Source organism: Osmerus eperlanus, chromosome 26 (genome assembly GCF_963692335.1).
Source record: "Osmerus eperlanus chromosome 26, fOsmEpe2.1, whole genome shotgun sequence".
Lineage (NCBI taxonomy): Eukaryota > Metazoa > Chordata > Actinopteri > Osmeriformes > Osmeridae > Osmerus > Osmerus eperlanus.
Genome location: NC_085043.1, coordinates 7,180,026 through 7,202,635, shown reverse-complemented (window position 1 = coordinate 7,202,635; position 22,610 = coordinate 7,180,026). Strand labels below are relative to the sequence as shown.

The window sequence follows — 22,610 nt, the reverse complement described above, 5'->3', positions numbered from 1 at the left end:
TCCTTTTCCCCTCCTCTCCTTTTCCCCTCCTCTTTCCTTTTCCCCTCCTCTCTCCTCTGCTCCCCTTCGCTCCTTTCTCCTCCTCTCCTCCTCTCTCCTCTCCTCCTCTTCTCCTCTCTCCTCCTCTCCTGTCCTCCTCTCCTCCTCCTCTCGTCCTCTCTGCTCCTCTTCTCCTCTCTCCTCTTCTCCTCTCTCCTCCTCTCCTGTCCTCCTCTCCTCCTCCTCTCGTCCTCTCTGCTCCTCTTCTCCTCTCTCCTCTTCTCCTCTCTCCTCCTCTCCTGTCCTCCTCTCCTCCTCCTCTCGTCCTCTCTCCTCCTCTCTTCGCGCTTGCCTCGTCCTCCACGTGTCTCTGCTTCCTCCTCCTGCTTCCAGGGTCAAGGTCAGTGAAGAGGTCAGAGTACCTCAAAGATACTGACCCCTAACCATGATTGAGGGAGAAATGACAGGTATATCACCTAGGAGACCATGACAGAGAGAGCAGATATATCACCTAGGAGACCACGGTAGAGAGAGCAGTACATCACCGAGGAGACCATGGTAGAGAGAGCAGTACATCACCAAGGAGACCATGGTAGAGAGAGCAGTACATCACCAAGGAGTCCATGGTAGAGAGAGCAGTATATCATATCGGAGATAACGACAAATTATGAGAGAGCCAAGGAAGGCAATATCTGTTCTTCAGATTTCCCCAATTGAGCCTGAAGCCCTAATTAATTCATGGAATGACGTATTCATGAAAGTCTGCAAACAAGCAGATGGACCAGAGAATATTCCCAACACACTGTTTTATGGAACGCTTTTGTGAAGGATATAGGTCAGCAGAAAGTTAGTTAGATATTGCACAGTTTTGACACAATCAGATTCCTGTGTTGCCAGCCATGAGTTCAAAATGTGAAATACACTCAATTTAGCCTGCCATCTAGTGGTCAGGGGCCTGAACTACACCCGGAAAGATCATGAAAAGTTGGGCCACTAACAAGCTCTATGCACGTGTGTTTGTTTGTCTGCGTGTGTGTGTGTGTGTGTGTGTGCAGGCATGTCCCCCACAGTAAAGAAGACAGAGATGGACAGCCCTTCTCCCCAGGAGAGCTCTCCTCGTCTAGGCAGCTTCACACAGCACCACCGGCCTGTGATCGCAGTCCACACTGGTCAGTACACGCACGCACGCACACTCTCACACGCACTCATGTCAACACGCATGTGCACAGCCACACACGCGCACGCACGCGCACACCCACATAACCCCTCCTCCCCCACCCCGCTCTCTCCCCAGGGATATCGCGGAGCTCCTCCGCGTTGCACTTCCCTCCTTCGTCCATCCTCCCCCAGACCACCTCCTACTTCCCGCACACGGCCATCCGCTACCCCCCTCACCTCAGCTCGCAGGACCCCCTGAAGGACCTGATGCCCCTGGCCTGTGACCCGTCTAGCCAGCAGCCCGGTTCCGTGAGTACCCGGCCCTCACGCCGACCTTTAACCCCCCCGGGGTTCCCACTCGATCTGACCCTCACTGACCCCTGACCTCTCTCCCTCCCCAGCTCAACGGCAGCGGGCAGGTCAAGGTGACCAGCTTGTCCAACTACATCTCCTCCCAGATGCTGGCCCCTCCCCCTCCGCCTGCCATGCCCCGCCTCTCGCTGCCCCCGGACTCCAAGGCCAGCACCACGTCCTCTGACGGGGGGGGAAACTCCCCCACTTCCCCCAGTAGGTGGACCAGCCCGCCACCACACTCAAGCACGCTTCACATAGCAGAGGCTTTCATCCCAACGCTCGCATGAAAGATGCGCAGCAGGTCATGGTTCAGAGGCGTGTCGTTCTGGGTGGTCAGAGTACACTGAGCACAACACGAGCGTTTCACTACTCCTGCACAGTAGCCATTTCGTGGCAAGCACGATCAGCATCAGCATGCAGCACGAAGACAGTAGAGAGACCAGCAGTAGAGTCACCAGCAGTAGAGTAACCAGCAGTAGAGAGACCAGCAGTAGAGAGACCAGCAGTAGAGTAACCAGCAGTAGAGTCACCAGCAGTAGAGTAACCAGCAGTAGAGAGACCAGCAGTAGAGTAACCAGCAGTAGAGTCACCAGCAGTAGATTAACCAGCAGTAGAGTGACCAGCAGTAGAGTGACCAGCAGTAGAGAGACCAGCAGTAGAGTGACCAGCAGTAGAGTCACCAGCAGTAGAGTAACCAGCAGTAGAGTGACCAGCAGTAGAGAGACCAGCAGTAGAGTAACCAGCAGTAGAGTGACCAGCAGTAGAGTGACCAGCAGTAGAGTGACCAGCAGTAGAGAGACCAGCAGTAGAGTGACCAGCAGTAGAGTCACCAGCAGTAGAGTAACCAGCAGTAGAGTCACCAGCAGTAGAGTAACCAGCAGTAGAGTGACCAGCAGTAGAGTGACCAGCAGTAGAGAGACCAGCAGTAGAGTGACCAGCAGTAGAGTCACCAGCAGTAGAGTAACCAGCAGTAGAGTGACCAGCAGTAGAGTGACCAGCAGTAGAGAGACCAGCAGTAGAGTGACCAGCAGTAGAGAGACCAGCAATAGAGTGACCAGCAGTAGAGAGACCAGCAGGAGAGAGACCAGTAGTAGAGAGAACAGCAGTAGAGAAACCAGCAGTAGAGAGACCAGCAGTAGAGAGACCAGCAGTAGAGAGACCAGCAGTAGAGTGACCTGTGGTTCTCCCCTCAGCGTACTCCGGCCCCGGGACGCCCCCAGCCAGTCGCTCCTTCGTAGGACTCGGCCCTCGAGACCCAGCTGGACTCTACCAGACTCAGGTACCTGGTCCTGTGTGTCTGTGTGTGTGTGTGTGTGTATGTCTGCGTGTGTATGTTTGTGTGAGCGAGAAAAGGCAGACTTGCAAGCAGACAGACAGACAGACAGACAGACAGGCAGACAGCAGAAAGACAGGCAGACAGACAGACATGCAGACAGACAGATAGGTGAAGCTGTAGGGATGAGGACTAAGGCTGCTGCATTGCAGTGTTGCTGCTCCATAAAACTGCTAGTGCAGCTCAGAGACTGCTGAGCCAGGAGTGTGTGTGTGTGCATGTGTGTGCGTGCGTGTGTGTGTGCGTGTGTGTAATGAAACTTGAGTAGTGAATGAGATGCAAGTTGAAATGGCAGAGTCAGCTCAGTTTAGCCAGTTGAAACCATAGATATATAACCAGCACTGTGTTGTTGCTTTTTGCTGAAACATTACGGTCACAGGAGTCCTAACTTGCTAAGGATCATTGATTTTGTAGTTTTCTCCTGTGACTGGAGTCCTGGAGTTTAGTGCATCAATGTTTCTCTCTGTCCATGTGGGCCTTGAAGAACATAACAGCCTGAACGTGGTGTGTGTATGCGTGTGTCTATGTGTGTGTGTGTACGTCTGTGTGTGTGTGTGTGTGTACATCCTGGGATTTCCTACTTGTACCTCTGTCTCCCCCTCCTGGCCATCGGACTGAACTACACAGCAAAACACTCCCCTTGAATCCCTTAAGTGTTTCCGTCGTTTCTCCCTCGATGAACTCTGACCCCGAGTCTGACGTTGTGTTCCCTCTGCTGTGTTGCAGTCCTGGTACCTGGGAAACTAGACTCCGGTCGGAGCAGAAGCACGCCGATGAAACACTTTATCCGGAACCAAGGAAAAAGACACTCGGACAAGCCTGAGGAAGCTGTATATAAACGTTGTGTGTGTGGGTCCCGTCTGTCGAGGGTATGTGAACACACGCATAGGTGTTAACATCCGGCTGCTCCGGCGACGGTGTCCGGAGGGGGAGGACGGAACGAGAGGGGGGGGGGGGGGGAGGTGAAGGGAGAGAAGGTCTGAAAGAAATGAAGAAGGACGAAAGAGAGAGAGAGAGAGGCCGAGGACTTGGAAGAGAACCCACCCCCTCTACCCCCCTTATTCAGGGCTGGGGGGGGCCCCCCCCCCCAGATTGACCATCAGGCCACACATCACCGCCTCCCTATCCTACCACACCTCTCTCGGACAATGACCCCCACCCCCCCCCCCCCACACCCCCCAACCCCGCTATCTGCAGGTGCTGCTTTCTCATTTATGCAAATTAAGTATCCTTTTTTCCTCCCACCCCCCAATCAACAAGAAAGAGAGATGGATGGAGAGAGACGGACGGCAAGGTAGACACGTACAGGATAGAGAGACAGAGAGATGGAGAGAGAGAGAGAGGGAGAGAGAAAGAGAAAGAGGGAGAGGTTAGAGCGAGAGAACGAGGGGGTCGGAGAGAGATTCTTTCTCTCCGGGACACGGACGGAGTTACTGACAATCACGGACGAATTTCGGTCAGTTTGCAGCTCGGGGCGTGGCTATGGGTGGTGGTGGTGGTGGTGGGGGGGGGGCAGTTTGTTGTTGAGGCGGAAGATGTAACCGATGTATCCGAGCCTGCGGTGTGTGTGTGTGTGTGCTTGCATGTGTGAACGTGTGTTTCAGCACGCGCCAGGTGAGGTTCTCTTGTTTGATGTGTGCATTCGAGGGCAGGTGGCGTTGACGGGGGGGCGGGTCACTGTTCTCCTTCTACTTCCTGTCGGCCCCTCTGTTGGAGTCATCAGAGAGCGACGCCACGCAGCTCAAGGACTCCCCCTCCTCTCAGTGCTCTTCCCCCACGGGGCTTCCTTTTCAGCTTCCTCCTGGCGTGTGATTGGTGGATGGGGACAGGTATCCTGGCATGTGATTGGTGGATGGGGACAGGTATTCGTGATTGGCGGATGATGACAGGCATTTGATGACGAGCGTTTGGATTTTTGGGGGGGTTATAGGCATTGTGTATAGCGGTTGAGCACAGGTGTGCGATTGGTGGATGAACGCAGGCTTGTGATTGGTCTTGAGTCTGACCTGTCCATCCAAGCATGTAGAGAGGTACTGTAGATATGGGTGTACATATTGCTAATAAAGGTCAACATTTGTAGGGATTTTTTTTCTCCATCGTTTTATCAATACCCAGTGCTAACCCTTCTGGCTTTGTGATGAGTGACAGTCATTCCGGAAAGTTCTAGAGACAGAGCCGCTTGGAAGAGTCACAACAAGCGTATATAATGCATGGTGCTTTGTAGACCCAGCCCATCTACACTGCTGGGTCTACCGGACAGGCACTAGAGACCTGAGATACCTGCATGATCTCTCTCTTACTGCAGTTGAACCTCCATCCCTCCATCTCGCTGTCCGGCCTGCCCTCCACCCCTCCACCCCTCCTCTCCCATCCCTTGATCCCGAGCTCATCGTGTCGTCTCTTCCTCCCTGCGTCCCTCCACTACTTATCCCCTCCTCTATCCTTTTATCGCTGTCCCCGAATTCCACCTCTCCGTCCTTCCATCCGTCCTTCTATCCCCTCCATCCATCTATCCCCTGCTCCCTCCTTCCCTCCATCCATCTATCCCCTGCTCCCTCCTTCCCTCCATCCTTCTACCCCTCCACCTGTCAGCCCCTCCGCCCTTCCATCCCTCCGTCATGCATCGCTCCCTCCACTCCTCATCAGGAAGTGAAAGAGGGAGTTGTGGGGACTCCTTTTCTCTTCTTAACTTGTACTTGCACGGTATTTTATAAAACACAAGATGTGCCTTGCCTTTCGTTAGCAACAGTATTATTAATCGAAAAAAATATTATTAATTATGTTCTTTATGGTTTTAACTGGCAACAGTGGGTAAGCTATAACACGATGTTGGGATTGGGTGAACCGTCACACGGACCAGGCTGGTGCTCGGATGGGGTGAAATGTCACATGACCAGGCTGGTGCTCTGATGGGGTGAAATGTCACATGACCAGGCTCGGGTTGATGATTGGATGTAGTTGGTACTGAATGGTGTTGATTTAAGTTTGGCTTCTGGTTTTACAGTATGTAATGTACAGTTAAACCAATTGGTTTTGAAGTGGCCACATGCTCGAGTTAAACTTATTTTGAATGACATGAATATGCATTCATATTAACGCATGCACTAAACCTGTTTCTTGTACCCTCGTCAAGTTTTATAGTTATTGTTATTATTATAGTATTAAGATTGCTACACTTTGGACACAGTGAAACTGTGTATAAATACTTTTAGTATATCAGTCAAAGACTAAGTGTATATAAAATGTTTTCTTTTTCTTGAGTGTGTATCCAATACGGTGTTTTTGCCTGTATTTGGCCTGTGGCCAAGCCACATAGTGCTCCATGGGACATGTGCGAGAGGATTGTTCCAGAAAAATAGACCAACCTCACACGAGGGTCTGTCACACGTTGAACTTTGACCTTTGACAACGGAGAATCAAGCTTCCCTCGCTATCAAACAAACGGCACCAGATGCATTTGCAGCCTCTTTGCCAATCAATTCTGTTCAATTCAGTCCATTGATTTTTGTTCTTCTTTTTTTCTCTCTCACCATACTTCTACATCTAACCATTGCGCGTTTTGCCGATTTGCATGTGAGCTTCAAGGTGTCAACCCCCCCCCCCCCCTACCAGGGTATTTGCACTAGAAAACCTTGTTTTTCACTGTTCCGCTTTTAAGGAAATGTATTTAAAAGACGTGCTTCTGTGGAAATATTGCCAAAAACTGAACCTTTGTGATGTACAGTTGATGAGAGGGAACGAGAGAGAGAGAGAGAGAGAGAGAGAGAGAGAGAGAGAGAGAGAGAGAGAGAGAGAGAGAGAGAGAGAGAGAGAGAGAGTGGGAGAGATGCAGGGAGAAAAAGATAGAAAGAAAGGGAGAAAGTGATAGAGGGAGGGAGGGAGAAAACCTAGACATGGATCTTGTCATGATAGTACTCTCTGTTTTTGCTGTACGCCCCGCTTGAGTCCCTGTTGCTCTCAGGCGGTCTGGCTGAGAGCCACGTCTCTCTGGGCTTCCTTCTAGAAGGATCTGCTGTGGGCCGTTGTAGTTAGAGGACCAGTCATTGAGACAAACTGCACTTATGGAAAGATCGATCCGTCTCAGCTGTTGGAGTGTGGGAGGAGTGGGTATCCATCTGTCTGATTGTTAGAGTATGTGGTGTGTGTGTGCGTGTGTGTAGGAGGAGTGTGCTAAATGAGGTTAGGTCCATGGTGTGTGGAAGTTGCTGTGGTCTGTGGATGTGTTGGTTTCAATGAGGTGAGGTGGACTGGGATTGGCTGGTCCAGAGACTGGCCCAGTGCTGCTGATTGTAAAGGGTGTGAGTGTGTTTGGGGGGCAGCAGGGGGGGATGTTGGGTGGGGTGTGTGTGTTTGTGTGTGTGTTGGAGGAGCTAGGGTGTGTGTGGAAGGGTGGTGGCTGTGAGGAGGTGGGGTGGGGGGGGATTCACGTCATGAAGTTCTGAGGCAGGGTCAGAAGATACTAGGTTAGACCCCTCCAGGGGAGATCCAGAGATCCACATCCCTTCCCTCCCCAGATGGGAGTGGATCCGCCCTCGGTGGCTGGGTGGCTCTGCGCTGGCAGCCAACCAGAGAGCCTGACTCCTACCCCACCTCCTGACCCCCTCACCAACATGTTTTTTTACTATCTGAAGTCCAGCGGATTTGAGTCACAACCACTGACGTAAGCAGAGGGTCCCCTAGCCTGACTGGATAAGGGTGGCAGTGAGGGGGAAATGTGTGTTGACAGCTCATGCATGTGTGAGAGAACCACACTTGTATGCTCACGTTGTGAATCAAGCCCATTTCGATGTACGATATGTTGTCTTAAAGGTCCAATGACGCGCTCGCGAGAAATGACTGAATGTTTTCGAATTGATTACATTTTATGACACAACCCAGATTCTGATTGTCCCAGGTCATTCTAATACGGGCAGCAATGTGATGTCATAACGACACGACAGAATACTAGTTCAATGTTTTTACAAAGGCGGATCTTTATTGAGAACATACATGTTCTACAGCTAAAAGGATAGAAATTTGAGTATTTTAACAATCCACAATATTGTGTGGAAGCAAAATTTTAAAACATAAACAGAGATACTTTTTGTGTCTTGGCAGGCTTGCATGTCGTGACAGTGGACCTTTAAATGTGTTGAAGTTCATGTTGTATTGAATTGAATAATGAACGTGGTGTATTTATGCAAACTGGAGACCTTGTCTCTCCTCTATTCTCCTGCTCTCCTTTCTCCCTCCTTTCTGGGTAAAGATACATTAAGCACAGAGTGGAGGCCACACCCCTCAAAGAGGGAAGCCACACCCCCATCTTGAGGCCCCGCCCTCAATGAGAAGACAATTCTACGAGTTGTCAGGATTAATAGGCTAAGTTCTGGACTGTTCACATAGTTAATTTAGTGCACATGGTGTTTTAACTTGGTCACCCTTCCTTTGGTTCTTTGTGTCCTACTTTCAACAAACCAGCAAAAGCAAAAGTTTCATAATATGTGAAAACTGAATACTGATACCAAAAATGATTTCAACAAGCAGTGCCTGTCATTTTACTGCTAAGTTAGTTTGATTTCTTTTTTTTTGTGGCTAATGACCTTGTATGCGCTTGTGTCTGTGCTCGCGGCTGCGTGTTCTGGATCCCGCTGTCACAGACCTTAAGTAGACGCCCAGGTACCTCACAGGCCTATAGCAGCGGCCCTTACAGCTAGCAGGGAACCCACGAGCCAATAGCAGTTGTCCTAACACAGGTACAGAGATGAGAAGCCATACAAACCAAGTGCAGTTATGGAAGGCATGGTACGGCCGGCCCTCCTGAACACTCATTGGCTGGTGGAGACCAGGAAGAGGGATTCAGGCAGATGTCCAGGAAGGACCTCTTTCTTGTCTTGGTCCTGAACTGCTTTGCCTCACCTTGGTTCCTGCCTCTGTCCAGCGACTGGTTCTCCTCAGCTCAGCTCACCCCAGGCAGGCCCTGTCTCTGTGTGGTCAACTCTGCATATGCAACCGTGTCATTGGTTTTAAGTCCTCCGGTATAAAACACCGCCCTCCTGCGCCAACCCTTGCTTTTCGGTGGCGTAGCTGGCTGAGGCGGGGTTAACGAGAGGTGGTCGGGCGCGCGCATGAGTCAGAGCACCCTGGTTCAAGCCCCCGGAATGGGCGAGAAAGGGTGGATGTACTGACGAGCGGCGCCATGCCACCTGTTCCACGTGGTTGCTGTTGTAGGGGTTGAGGTGGGGAGGATTCAGAAGTCAGCGCATCTAAATGCAGTGTTCAAATATTAGGATATTTTTGTTTTTCTTTTTGTCAAATTATACTTTTGTCATTATACAGATATTACCATAGTAACGCAGTATATCGCTTGCTTGCAGTACAAGACATTGCTACAATCTTCACACCAGAGCATGCACCTATGTGCTCTCCTCAAACAGTAGAGTGGGTAAAAAGAAAAAGAAAAAAATACACTTTTAAAAATAAACACACGTTTTTATTCCAACAAATCACTTTAAATTGCTTGTTCCCCCCCCCCCCCCCCCCCCCCGTTTTAAAGGAGTGTATTATCAGCAAAAGTCGGTACTCTGCTAATTGTTTGCAATCATTCTGATACTGGAGGACATCATTTTTACCTGGTGTGGGGGAGATCTTCAGCTTAGACAGTATTTCATAATGACTGTATTCAGCCATCGCTGTTAGCAAACGCTCATGAGTTCATGACAGGAAGTATGTTTCCCTATGCAAAATGTACGAAAATAAACAAGCTATGCCAGAATGCAGAAATGAGTTTCCTTCATTCTTTTACAGTTGTCAGCCCTCTTGGCAGATGTGTGGGCTCCCTGTGAGTGGCTGTGTTCACGTGGAGATCAGGATTTCTTTTCTTCCGGAGGTTGGACTACACAACAACTACACAAGTCTTAACTGGTGTAGTTGTAGTGACGTTTGTTCTAGATGTTTCCCTGCATGAATGGGTCAACCGTTTATCATTTGAATCAGGTGTGTTGGAGCAGAGAAACATCTAGAACATACAGGACAGAGGGCACTGAGGTCCAGGGTTGAAGAGCACTGGATCATGTGACGACCTGTGACGACGCTGCCATATAATGACTGACTTAGAAAAAACACTAGAGGGCGCTACGCTTCTATGAAATCTCCAACAAATGATCTATGAAATCTCCAACAATGAATGATAAAAAATCTCCAACAACGATTTATAAATCTATAGTAAATATATTCGATATTAAACAGATGCACACAAAGCACTTTCTAACGGACACATACAAATACTCCATCGTCAGAATAATGCATTTGATGAACGACGCCAAACACGAAAGGCTTGTATTCATTCACAGCGTCAAGCTATTCAAAGTGAGTAAGGGGCATACGCTGACGCTTCAGGTCAAATGACGTAGCCTCTCTCTGGAGGGGAGGGCCCTGACATCATCCCCCAGTGGATGAATCGACCCGGGTCGGGACGAGATGTCCCAGAGAGGAACGAGAAAGAGCAGGGAGACGGGGGGGGGGGGGGGGGAGGGGGGGATGAAGAGTCCTCTCCTACCCCGAGGGCCTCCGAGGCCCCCCCGGAACCCCCTCACATCGGATGACGGCTGGACCACACCAGAGGATGATGTGGAGCTCTGGTCGCGTCCTAATCCTGTGGGGTTGGGGTTGGGGTCGGGGTGAGTCTCAATGCTGTGGAACGGCTTCTCTTTCATGTATTTTTACGGAACCATCCAGAACTCCTGGTGAGCTTGGAACCCGATCCTGAACCACAACCCACAATCCTTTATTTTGTACCACCAAGTAGACCGTGGCACAAAACAGTAAACATCTTTCTTGTTTTGCACCACAGTAACGTAATACTGGATCTAACAGTATATAAATACAGGATATTACAGTACACACACACACACACACACACACACACACACAGACACAGTTTTAGTACGGGGTCACCAGCGTTGACCAGGCCAGACTAATTCTGCCTCATATTTTATTTTTATGCAGACAATCGTGGGCGCCTCTAACGTAAGGTGTGGTTTGTTTTCTAACCTTTCAGGTGAATTATTGCAAGGGTCATTTGATTTAGTGGCGCTCTTTGATTTTAGGCCAGCGCTTCGATTTTAGTGCAGCTCTTATCAGTAAGCAGGAAACTGGTAAAAAGCCAGTATGAATGTAAAGTGATTTTGATTTTGTGCAGCCCCAAACTCAATGTGAGAAATTGGATGAATTATATTTGTTTTTATCATTATTATTCATTATTATTATTCTTGTCAAATTGTGAGATTTGTCAGATAAAAAAAAGATAGAAAGATCCTCTGTGAATATTCCTTGTGATTCCGTGTTGTGTGTTGTATTTTGAACTGTCGTGCTTCTGTTTGCGTGGCATGTTGGATGTGGGTACACAGTCATGTCGATGGGACCACTGAAGCAACGACGTCTAGCACACCAAATGACACACTTCATTACCAATGGCATTCATCCTACTGACCCTACTTTCGGAACTTTCCGCGTTGAAAATGGTGTACAAATATACATGCCCCCCCACTCCTGCCTCACTTTACACACACACACACACACACACACACAATGGTTGCCAGTAAATGTGTCATGCATCCTCAGATTACCCACCAACCCCCCTTCCAGTCCTCCAGTCCTCCAGCCCCCCAGTCTCCCAGCCCCCCAACCCCCCAGTCCTCCAGCCCCCCAGTCCTCCAGCCCCCCAGTCCTCCAGCCCTCCAGTCCTCCAGCCCCCCAGCTCCCCAACCCCCCAGTCTCCCAGCCCTCCAGCCACCCTCCCAGTCTTCCAGTCCTCCAGCCCTCAGTCCTCCAATCGCCCGGTCCTCCAGTCCCCCAGTCCTCCAGGCCCCACGCATCTAGCATCTAGGGAGTCAGGTGGCTGAGCGGTTAGGGAGTTGGGCTAGTAATCAGAAGGTTGCCAGTTCGATTCCCGGCTGTGCCAAATGACGTTGTGTCCTTGGGCAAGGCACTTCACCCTACTTGCCTCGGGGGGTATGTCCCTGTACTTACTGTAAGTCGCTCTGGATAAGAGCGTCTGCTAAATGACTAAATGTAAATGTAATCTAGCCCTCCAAACTTCCTCAAGCCCCACAGCCCCCCACCCTCCCAGCCCCCCAGCCCCACAGCCCCCCATCCTCTCAGCCCCCAGCCCCCCACCCTCCCAGCCCCCCAGCCCTCCAGCCCCCCACCCTCCCAGCCCCACCAGTCATCCAAGCCTCCACACCACCGATCAAAGCATGGAAGGCGGTCACTCAACGCCATCTGGTCTGATATCCATCTGGTCCGATATCCATCTGTGTTGTACGGCACGTAGCCCTCTGATCCCTCAACATCCCTCGCCTCCTGACGAACGAGATCCCTAAACAAGGAGCACATGTTCCCTCCCCCCTCCCCCTCCCCTCCCCCTCCTCCCCTCGCCCTCCTCTCTTGATGTCGGGGGTCAATCGGTGAAGGGTGGTGAAAACGTGTTTGTTTTCGCTTTCGAGACTCACGAAAGACCCCAAGAACAAAACCCGCTTCATACCAGATGTTGCCGCGTCATTGTTGTGATACGCGCCAGTCGCTCACCTGAAAGAACGAGCGCTTCTGGTTCTGGAGCGTCTCTGGTTTGAAGATGAAAGTCCTAGTGATCGCTCCGGGCCTGGACTGAATGTTCCTGCCGCGATGGAGAGCAGAGAGACCCCTTAATCCGATTACGCACGTCTGGAAGCATTACAGCAAGGTTGTGGTGACATAGGAGGTTGGACATTCAACATGAACTTGGATGGTAATTCACAGGCATTCTGTCTCGACGGGGCCATCTTAGACATTCAGCGTTCGACTAGGTGTCCCACTTGACGAAGTGGTTCATTACGTTTTTCATGCACCATCCCTTGTATGATATTATATACTATATTTTTATGATTCCCTTTCTTTGGCCCTTTCTCTGTCTCTCCCTCCCTCCCTCCCTCCCTCTGACTCCATCTCCCTCTCTCTTTCCGTTTCTCTCTGCCTCTTTCCCTGTCTATCTCCCCCCTCTCTTCCCCCTCCCTCCCTTTCTCCGACCTTCTCTCTGTTTTTCGTGCGGTTCCTGTCCCCCTCTCTCCCCTCTCGCCCCCACCTCCCCCCTCTGGCCCTCCTCTCTTGCTCTGGCTCTGTTAACCAGTCCCAGGTCCTTCCTGATAAGGGTAATGATGTTGGAGCAGCTGTGAGACAGGCTGCTGGTGACAGGTCACATTCAGCCCTGGGGCACCCAGTGGTGCTCCAGCCCCGCTCGCTCCCTTAGTTCCCGGGCCCCCAAACTCCAGCCCCCCCCTAGACCCCCAGCCCATCAGGCCCCCCCCCCCCCCCCTAGCTCCACCAGCTCCAGACTCAGGGCTCCAGCCCCCCCCCCCTTTCTAATTGAGGTTTGAACCCCGGGCTCCTCATTTGTAGTGACAGGTTATTAGAAGGTCAGAGATCAGCGGGTGGCCTCTCCACAGGATCTGTACAGGCCCAGCCAGGAGAGGGGAGAGAGGACATGGCACTTATTGAGACACGGCCACTCTGACCTGACATGGTCACCTGACAATGTTTAAAATGTAACAATACATTTGTTTCTCCAGGTGTGTGTGTGTGTCTGTGTGTGTGTATATGCGAGGGGGCGGGGGTGGGGATAGGGGGGGGCTTTGCACTCTTGATCTGTTCCGCCTAACCCTACTCTATTTACGTGGTTCTCTTATCTCCGGGGTGTATTGAGGAAACTGTTAGCTACAGCATGCGCACACTCTCGACCCTTGGACTCCCCTGTATTTCTTCACCCACCAGTTTCTCCCTGCAAGTCTGCAGGGAGAAACTGGGATTCCTCACGCTCTGATCAATTTCCCATTTCGCTGAAAATAGAATGTACTGGAAAGTCTGCGCGTAGCTCTCTCGTGTGTTGTGGCCACAACATAGCCCAGGGGATGAGCCGCGATGACGCTTTGCTTTGTCAACACGACTCAACACGGTTGGAGTTTCAAATGTTTCTGGTGTCAGTGGGGGTGAGATGTGAGAACCGCCTTTGTTTGTCACAACCTCTCTCCATCCGCTCATGTGAAAGCCTGGAACTTTCTGTGGACGTGAGACTGAGTTGTAAGTCCACCCAGTGTTGACAGAGAGGACCTGCTGCACCCTGTTTCAATCTCCTTTAGGTTTTCCTGTTTGAAGTTTGAAGTTTATTTTCTGTTTGTAAGAAGTGGAAGTAAAGCTACGACGGACTTCCTGGTCCTGCTACTTCCAGCAGTATCCCAGCGGTCTAACCTAATCCCATAAATAAATAAATACATATCCTATAGACAGGGGCGGATTAAGGTGGTCAGGGGCCCCTAGGCTGCTCTTTGTGTGAGCCCCCCCCCCCCCCCCCCCCTCCACATTGTATCTCTAGTCCTACCTTTACAAAGTTTTCTTTCTTGATTTTCTGGCAGAGAAGTCCTTAATGAGGCCGGTAAAATCCAATTTGCGCAGAACATCATTTTCAATGGACATCAGAGACGGTTTTGGCCCATCGTGGATCTGAGTCTATTTTTAATTTGTCCCAGTTTCGAAAAAGAGACTTCCCGACTGGCTGCCATGTCTCTCACGCCAGACACATGCTCCCTCCCTTCGTTGTCTGAGGGAGAAATGGATGAGGAAGAAGGGTGGGTTGATAGGGGGGGAGAAATTAAAGACAGGCAATGAGTATAGCTCAGTGGTACAGTATGCGGATGAGTGTAGCTCAGTGGTACAGCGTGGGGATGAGTATAGCTCAGTGGTACAGTATGCGGATGAGTGTAGCTCAGTGGTACAGCGTGGGGATGAGTATAGCTCAGTGGTACAATATGCGGATGAGTGTAGCTCAGTGGTACAGCGTGGGGATGAGTATAGCTCAGTGGTACAGTATGCGGATGAGTATAGCTCAGTGGTACAGCGTGGGGATGAGTATAGCTCAGTGGTACAGTATGCGGATGAGTATAGCTCAGTGGTACAGTATGTGGATGAGTATAGCTCAGTGGAACAGTATGCGGATGAGTATAGCTCAGTGGAACAGCGTGGGGATGAGTATAGTTCAGTGATACAGCGTGGGGATGAGTATAGCTCAGTGGTACAGCGTGGGGATGAGTATATCTCAGTGGTACAGCGTGGGGATGAGTATAGCTCAGTGGTACAGCGTGGGGACGAGTATAGCTCAGTGGTACAGCGTGGGGATGAGTATATCTCAGTGGTACAGCGTGGGGATGAGTATAGTTCAGTGGTACAGCGTGGGGATGAGTATAGTTCAGTGGTACAGCGTGGGGATGAGTATAGCTCAGTGGTACAGCGTGGGGATGAGTATATCTCAGTGGTACAGTGTGGGGATGAGTATAGATCAGTGTTCTACTCCCTGGTTCTGTTACACAGGAACCACGGTGCTATGATTGTCCCTTAGTTCCACCCACTCTCCTGTAGTGATGGGCAGTCATGTTCCAAAATGTTCTTGACAGATCTTGCAATACGGTGTCATATTAGCATTCTAATCTCGATTAGGCGTTGATGGATCACACACCTTTGAAACAATAATTCTGATGACCGGGGTGCATTCAATCTTGTTGGTGAGTGTGTGTGTGTGTGTGTGATTAGCCTTCTTTGCCTGTAGGGTTGTACTGTACAGAGCCATCTCCTGTATTGTCTATCCGGTGTAACCATGGCAACATTCCCTTGGGGATCAAATGAGATTAGTCCTAATCTTTGATTTGAAAACCTTCTACAACTTTGATCAAACTCAGACCAAACGGTGATGTTGCGTGCTTGTACGTGCACACACCAGCATGCTTGGGTGGTGAGCTCAAGGCTCAGCTGAGCTGGCCCAGTCTGGCTCACACCGGTTTGATTGTTCGTGTGGATCTGGATCCATCACGAGGAAACCCACCCTAGTCTGTCAGATGTTTGTAAAGTTCAGTAAAGATTCCGTCGTCCTGTCGCTCTGCAGGCATTCCGTCGTCAAGGACACACACTGTTGTTCTGTTTCTTGCTGCTTTGTGCAGCTACCACACACACACACATACACACGCACACACATTCACACACATGCAGATGTTTCAGTAATTGCAAATCCTGTGTTTTGCTTCGAGCTGAAACATGAACTCTGACTGATGTCATCCGATGACGCTGTGCCAAAAGCAGCTGCACACACATCATGATTTCCTCTCAAGAACTCCTGGCGTCCGACCTCAGTTAAAGTGCCTACATGTGTTGGCTGGGAAACCTAAGGTTTATGTCTGCCATGTCCACCTAGAGCCAAGATCGGAGAGTAGAGGCAGGCTCTGGGCAGGAAATGAAAGGAGAGGCTGGCCAAGGGCCATGGAAGTAGAGATGAAATCTCCTCTGGAGCTGTTGCTACCCTCGAACTGATTATGTACCTCTAGAACCTTCTCTGAAACCTCCTCGTAGGAGGAGCCGAGTTTAGGGCTTTTTTAAGTGTCTAATCCCACTGGGACAAAGACAGAGGCAGGGAAGGCAGGGAAGTGGGGAAGGCAGGGAATTAGGGGAGGTAGAGAGGCAGGGTAGGCAGGGGGAGCAGGGTCGGCAGGTGGGTTAGAACCACTCACCCATCACAGTCTGCTGGAGAGACTGAAACACAGGTACTTGAGTTTTAATATCCAACTTCATTATTATTTCTGCCAAACAATCTGATGCCGTCTAAAAGCGAAACACCGTCCGTTTAGAATCATTAGATGTTGAACGAAAGGTACAGAAAGCCGGTGCTCGCCTGAAGAAGCATTCAAATCCCGTCAACAAATTACATCAAATCAAAAGGAACACAATTCTGCTAAAATTTCATTTTCTATTGTGAGGATTTGTGTATCCAATGAAATGATTGAGACAAATCTGTTTAGAGGGAGAGAGAGAGAACAACACCATTGATCCTTTGGGGGGATAAACAGCATTTGTTTGGTACTCAACTCCTCTTACTTTTCTTCTTGGGTGAAAACACACACACACACATACACACAGAAAGCCTGCCACGCAGCACTGTGATTGGCCAGTCCTCAGTCGGTGGCTTATATATTTCGAGCTGAGGGAGGAGACTAGCAGCTTGTTGACTGAGAGGCCGAGGTTCTAGACACTGCTGTTATCACATGGTGAATATCACCACGTCCGTCTGACCACACAACCAGGATCTGAGACATCAACATGTGTAGGGGATTAGCAACGCTTCCTGCGACATGTCTGAAGAGGTAAGACTCTTATTGTGGTTCTTGTTGAGGTTTTTTATTTGGGTTCGGAGTTTGTGTATTTGTCAGACACTGTTGACAAAGTATTCAGTGTCTTAGATGCGCTGTATGATGTGTAATTTTGCGGACAGTTGCTGTGCTAGGAAGTTACAGTCCTATAAAAGTATTAAAATAATGTTCTCTACTGTATACTTTGTTTAGTATATTGTATAATGTGACTAAATGTACACACAGAAAAATTTACAGAGCTAAACCAACAATTTATTGTAAAATAAAAAACAATACAAAAAATTATAATAATATAGATATATGCTTATATATATAATATACTTCAAGTATTGAAGTTGAAAAGTAATTAAAGTTCAATACTTGACTTCAGTGGTGTTGGTAAACAAACATGTTACGTGATCCAGCTTTCTAACCGTGTCAAACTCCTCTCCAGTGCCAGAGACATAAAACACAAGATCGGCTTTCTGCTGCAGAAACCAGATCTGCTACCAGACTCCAAGAATGTCAAGGACAGGAGCATAGAGGCAGACAGGTGAGCGCAGAACATGTACACACGCACACACGCACGCACATCCACTCACCGTTACAGTAGCGCGTGGAACGTAGCACACTAGACAAGGTGACAGACTATGTTGGAAATGTTTTGAAAGTATATTGAAATATTCCGTCCTAACCTCACCGTAGACCATAGCATATAGAACAAAGTACGCAGCCATCCATAAGTCATGTATCGTCAATGATTATTTAATCATCATATCTAATCGTTCATAATTTTTCCAGCTGATTACCTTGTGGCCATTGTTACAAGAAATGAATGTGTTGCGTTCCCACTATTTCCCATTGGAGACTAGTTTGCCTCAAAGGAATCAGCAGTGACACTATTCACGTGGAATTTCCTATTCCAAATGAGCGCTCTCCTGATAAAAGCTAATTAGACAAGAAATGGAGATTCAGGTCGCTGAACGCTGAAACTACACATGAACTCCATGAATGAGCTAAATGAATAAGCTTCAAGAATAAACTCACTTGGGTGTTTGTTGTGTTATGTTTGGTTACTCATTATCTTAGCTGTGAAGTATTGGAAGCACGTAGTAATAATACATCACACATTTCCGTGGTGTTTCCTCACATGTAAGATAAGGGTTCAAACGTCCACGGCACGTTGCGCAACATTAAAATGGAATTCAATAAGCAATCAAACACGTCTTGCGTAATCTTGAATGTGATATGATAGTGAACAAAAACACCTTTCTATGAGGGTGACAGCTAAATAAAAAGACCTCTTGTATCTGGTTTCAGAGTCCCTGGGCCCTCCAAAGTCCAGAAGTGGCGGGAGTCCTTCAACAACGTGATGAACAGTGAAGGTGAGATGATGTTACGTACCCGTACTACTGTAAACCTCCCCAGATCTCCCTGGACCCTTCTGGAGAGCCTGTCGGATGACGTGGTAGGGGGCTGAGCGTGACTTGGCTGGTGGTTTGTTCAGGGCTTGGCTAGAACACACACACGCTTGGACTCGCGTTCTCATGGTCTGGACGTTTTCTACGTGTCTCAAGGCAGAGCTCGGTGGCCGCTGAGGGACTGGTGCACTGGGCTGTGTGTGTGTGTGTGTGTGTGTGTGTTAGTGTGTGCGTGTGGGTGTGGGATTATTGAGTGAGTGTCTCTCTCTCTCTGTGTGTGTGTGTGTGGGGGGGGGGGGGGGGACTGAGTGCCTCTGTGTGTGTTAGAGTGTGTGTGTGTGTGTGTGAGTTTCTGTGTGTGTGTGTGTGTGTGTGTGTGTGCATGGCCCCCAGAGTGTCAGTCTCCAGGGACTAAGGAGTAGGAGCACTGGCCTCTTGAGAACCTCCAGAGCCTTGACCTCCTCATTCCACAGCTTCCACCATGACCCCCAGGGAGTGGTGGGACACATGCACATCCCACACAGGGAACATCAGTTTGGATTGATGCCTTGCATCCGTCTGCGAGTTGACTGACCCCTTCTCTCCGTCTCGGTCTCTCTTCTTTTCGCCGTCTCCTTCTTTTCCACGTCTCTCTTTGTTTATCTTTCTCGTTCACTCACTCACTCTCGGTCTCTCGCTCTCTCCTCTCTGTCTTTCAGATGGTCGCACGGTGTTCGCTGACTTCCTGAAGTCGGAGTTCAGTCAGGAAAACATGGAGTTCTGGAACGCCTGCGAGGACTACAAAAAGACCCCTTTAAACAAGATGGCCGCCAAGGCCAAACAGATCTACGAGCAGTTTGTGGAGGCAGACTCTCCAAATGAGGTATTCAGCAAGTTGACAGGCGCTCGTTCAGCTGTCCTGCAGCGTACGCATCGCCATGGTGACAGACGCGACCTCAGATCCGTGTTGAGGCCACAAGAACTGGAAGAACAGGGGAGGGCCCCTGTTCTTCCAGATGTGGTTAGGCGGCTGTGCGATTTCACTCAAAAGCACTTTTACTGTGATCCACACCAGCGCTCCCAGATATACTTGGATCATTTATGAATCTGTTCTTTGTCTAACTTTGTCTTGACACAATATAGGTCTGACAAATGTAATCCGTCTTAAGTGCTTTTGGCTTTGGATGTTCCAGACACAGGAAACGTTGTGTTGATGGAGTATCCAATGCATGACTAAAATTCTATTTTGAAATCTTCTCCTGATCATCAAAAAACTAATAAACTAAGAATTAATTGAATAATAATTATATAGGTCTGACAAATGTAATCCCTCTTAAGTGCTTTTGGCTTCGGATTTTCCCAACACAGGAAACTTTGTGTTGATGGAGTATCCAATGCATGACGGAAATTTTATTTTGAAATCTTCTCCTGATCCTCAAACGAATAATTCGAATAAAACGAATAATCATAAATTGAATAATAATTATACATTTGATTTTAAAACCTACCTTCCTCCTCGCCTCTCAAGGTAAACCTGGACTCAGCCACCAGAGAAGAAACCAAACAGAACCTTCAGTCCGCCGGGCCTTCCTGTTTCCACGACGCCCAGATCAAGATCTTCACCCTGATGGAGAAGGACTCCTACAGGCGCTTCTTGTGCTCCAAACGGATCCAGGATCTCAGCGCCTCGGCCGGGTCCCCTGCCCCCAAGGAGGCCTCCAGGGGGATAGGGTGCGTCCTGGGGAGCAGGCAGGCTCTCGTGTCCGGAGCTTAGATTCACTTCAGAGTCCCAAACGCCTCATACTAAATCGTTTGGGGAAGCTGTGAGAGGACACGATTTGGTGTTGTGGATGGAGAGGCTGTCGGGAAGGGGGGGAGAATGAGTCGTGATTTGTCTTGTGTTTGGGACTGATTGGATGATTGGGTCTCAGCTATGAATGTTAAAAATGTTTCATCTCAAGGTCAGATTTGAGTCGAGTCTTTCCAACAGAACTTTAAGAAATACATTTGAACTTTATCCTTCTACTAAGCATCTATAAGGGGTCCAAAAGTGTTCTAGAACTTGTCATATTTTGAGTTTTCAAGTAAAACCTTAACCGACAATGAATTTTGTTTATTTGACAAAAGTTAAACTTGCATTTCGAGGCTTTGTGTAATGTGAGTTTTACAGCTTCAAGCTCACTTGACCTTTGGTGATATTGCGGTCGAGTCACGAATAGGTGTTGTTTTGAGGCGCAACAATGTGAAGTTACCTCGGAAACCAACACCCATATGCTGACACATCCATGCAAACACAAACAAACATCACCAGTAATCATTCAGACAGGTTTGTGAAGAAAGTTTTTGCAATCACATGACTGTGACATTTTTTGTTTCTGGATATATCTGTATTCCGGGGGGAAATTCTAATGTGTCCAATTGGTGTGAAAGTTGAATCTGCTCATGGTAGCTCCTCCCATGTCATCACATTGGTAATGCTGCAACCTGACTTTATTGACATCATGTTTGTAACTCTTTATATTCATCCGTGAACTTTACATGATATTATTGTTGTTGTTCATTTTCCAGTATATGTTGAGTAAGTTATTAACGTCATGTAGCATTGTAATTGTTGGTAGGCAACCAAGACCAATATATGTGCTTTGTTACTATCGTTTGTGACATTCGATGCTTTATACTGTACCAGAAAGTCAAGGTGCTTCAGATTTCACATGGAAATATGTTATATTATATTTATTGTAAAAATGTCATAGCTATATTAATGTGCCTGGTAATAACTGTAATTCTATCCAAATAAAAAGATAAGTGATTATTATGTGCTTGACACATTTCAGACAAAGGGATCTGATTGAATGAATGTTGTATTGAATTGGATGCTAGTGTTGCCCTACGAAGAAACTCTTATCTCAGACAAACAGTTTAGCGAGAGCTCTAAGTGGAATTTAAAAGACTGAATCTGTCTCTATCTGCAAAAACATTCGCATGCAGTTTGCTTAATAAACTGGCAGGCGCAATTGAATTACAAGCAACGATGGGTTCGACCATCAACACGACTCCTCCCTCAGTGTCAGTACAGTCGTACTTACTCCTCTAAAGCTGATGTGCACCTGGATGGGATTCTTATCGTGTTGCAACTGTATCCTCTCCATCAGTGCGCTCTCTTTCCCTGCTCATTTCTCTGCAAGGCACTGTGTCAACCACAAACATTTAAATTTAGTCATTTAGCAGACGCTCTTATCCAGAGCGACTTACAGTAAGTACAGGGACATTCCCCCCGAGGCAAGTAGGGTGAAGTGCCTTGCCCGAGGACACAACGTCAATTGTCACGGCCGGGAATCGAACCGGCAACCTTCTGATTGGTAGCCCTATTCCCTAACCGCTCAGCCACCTGACCCTCCAAATGCGTGTGTGTGAAGTTGAGGCATTGGAAGGAAGTGTGAGCGCAATTGCTCGATCAATGAGCAAAGAAACGCAATTTGTGTTCTCGTCCTCAATGGGAGACGTCGATACGTACCTGTGTAGACTCAGTTATGCTTCGGTGTTGTTGCTGAGAGCTTTCGGGAAGCATCCCGAGCTTGAGGGAGAGACTACGGGTGAAAACAAAAAAAACTAACAAACGCACGCACGCACACACACGCGCGTACACCTCGCAAAAACAAGCACACATACACAGAGTTGCACACACGGTAATTGATGCCGGAATTCGTGTCTCTGATAACCGACAAACACTTTGATCTTGGACATGCTGCTTAAAGGGGTGTCTGGTCGGTCGGAGGTATATTAGAGAGAGGCGATAGGCGCTTTGACCTTCAGCCTGTTTACCACAGCGTCGAAACTCACAAATCCAAGTAATCACTCCTACGCTGAAAGCAAGTTCATGTAACTCATTGCTCAGCTGTCTGTTCCCACACAGACCACGTCACCTTGACAGATTCTAGGTCAGAGAGACCACCTTTTCACAGTGGCAGAGAAGGGTGTTACGTAAGAGCGGATGATTGGGAATAGGAACGAGGTTCAATCTGTCATAAAAGAGACCTGCTTTTGTTGATCTGAACTGACCCAGAGACAAGCCACCAGGCCTTGTAGACCTCCTGTGGGTGGAAGACAAACGAGAACAATGGATGAAAAATAACCGAGTTTGTTCAGAAAGTAGGCGAGAGATCAAAGCTCGATTCAGCGACTTCAGTGTATGTACGTGTAAGCAGAACATTG

The 22,610-nt window shown here is 48.7% G+C and overlaps 2 protein-coding genes across 4 annotated transcripts in view; both read left to right on the top strand.

Annotated features, from left to right (window-relative positions):
- nfic (nuclear factor I/C) overlaps positions 1-9,583 on the top strand; it is a 28,185-nt gene extending 18,602 nt beyond the window's left edge. For all 3 annotated transcript variants that reach the window (XM_062452922.1, XM_062452921.1, XM_062452920.1), the window contains exons 7-11: positions 1,035-1,148; positions 1,274-1,446; positions 1,539-1,704; positions 2,685-2,770; positions 3,551-9,583. In XM_062452922.1, coding sequence (XP_062308906.1) covers positions 1,035-1,148; positions 1,274-1,446; positions 1,539-1,704; positions 2,685-2,770; positions 3,551-3,571 — 560 coding nt within the window. In that variant the 3' untranslated portion in view covers positions 3,572-9,583. The remainder of the gene's footprint in view (positions 1-1,034; positions 1,149-1,273; positions 1,447-1,538; positions 1,705-2,684; positions 2,771-3,550) is intronic.
- A 7,276-nt stretch (positions 9,584-16,859) lies between these two features.
- Positions 16,860-21,208, top strand: LOC134013035 (regulator of G-protein signaling 4-like). Its single transcript, XM_062452774.1, has 5 exons — positions 16,860-17,013; positions 17,453-17,551; positions 18,319-18,383; positions 19,118-19,281; positions 19,927-21,208. The coding sequence occupies exons 1-5, from the start codon at positions 16,970-16,972 to the stop codon at positions 20,170-20,172; spliced, it is 618 nt and encodes a 205-aa protein (XP_062308758.1). The 5' UTR covers positions 16,860-16,969; the 3' UTR covers positions 20,173-21,208.
- The last annotated feature ends 1,402 nt before the right edge of the window (positions 21,209-22,610 follow it).

Excerpts from the sequence above, each read along its gene's own strand:
- LOC134013035 (XM_062452774.1), top strand. The coding sequence starts at position 16,970 with ATGTGTAGGGGATTAGCAACGCTTCCTGCGACATGTCTGAAGAG. Across the intron at positions 17,552-18,318 it reads AGGAGCATAGAGGCAGACAG|AGTCCCTGGGCCCTCCAAAG; the intron begins GTGAGCGCAGAA and ends ATCTGGTTTCAG. Across the intron at positions 19,282-19,926 it reads AGGCAGACTCTCCAAATGAG|GTAAACCTGGACTCAGCCAC; the intron begins GTATTCAGCAAG and ends TCGCCTCTCAAG.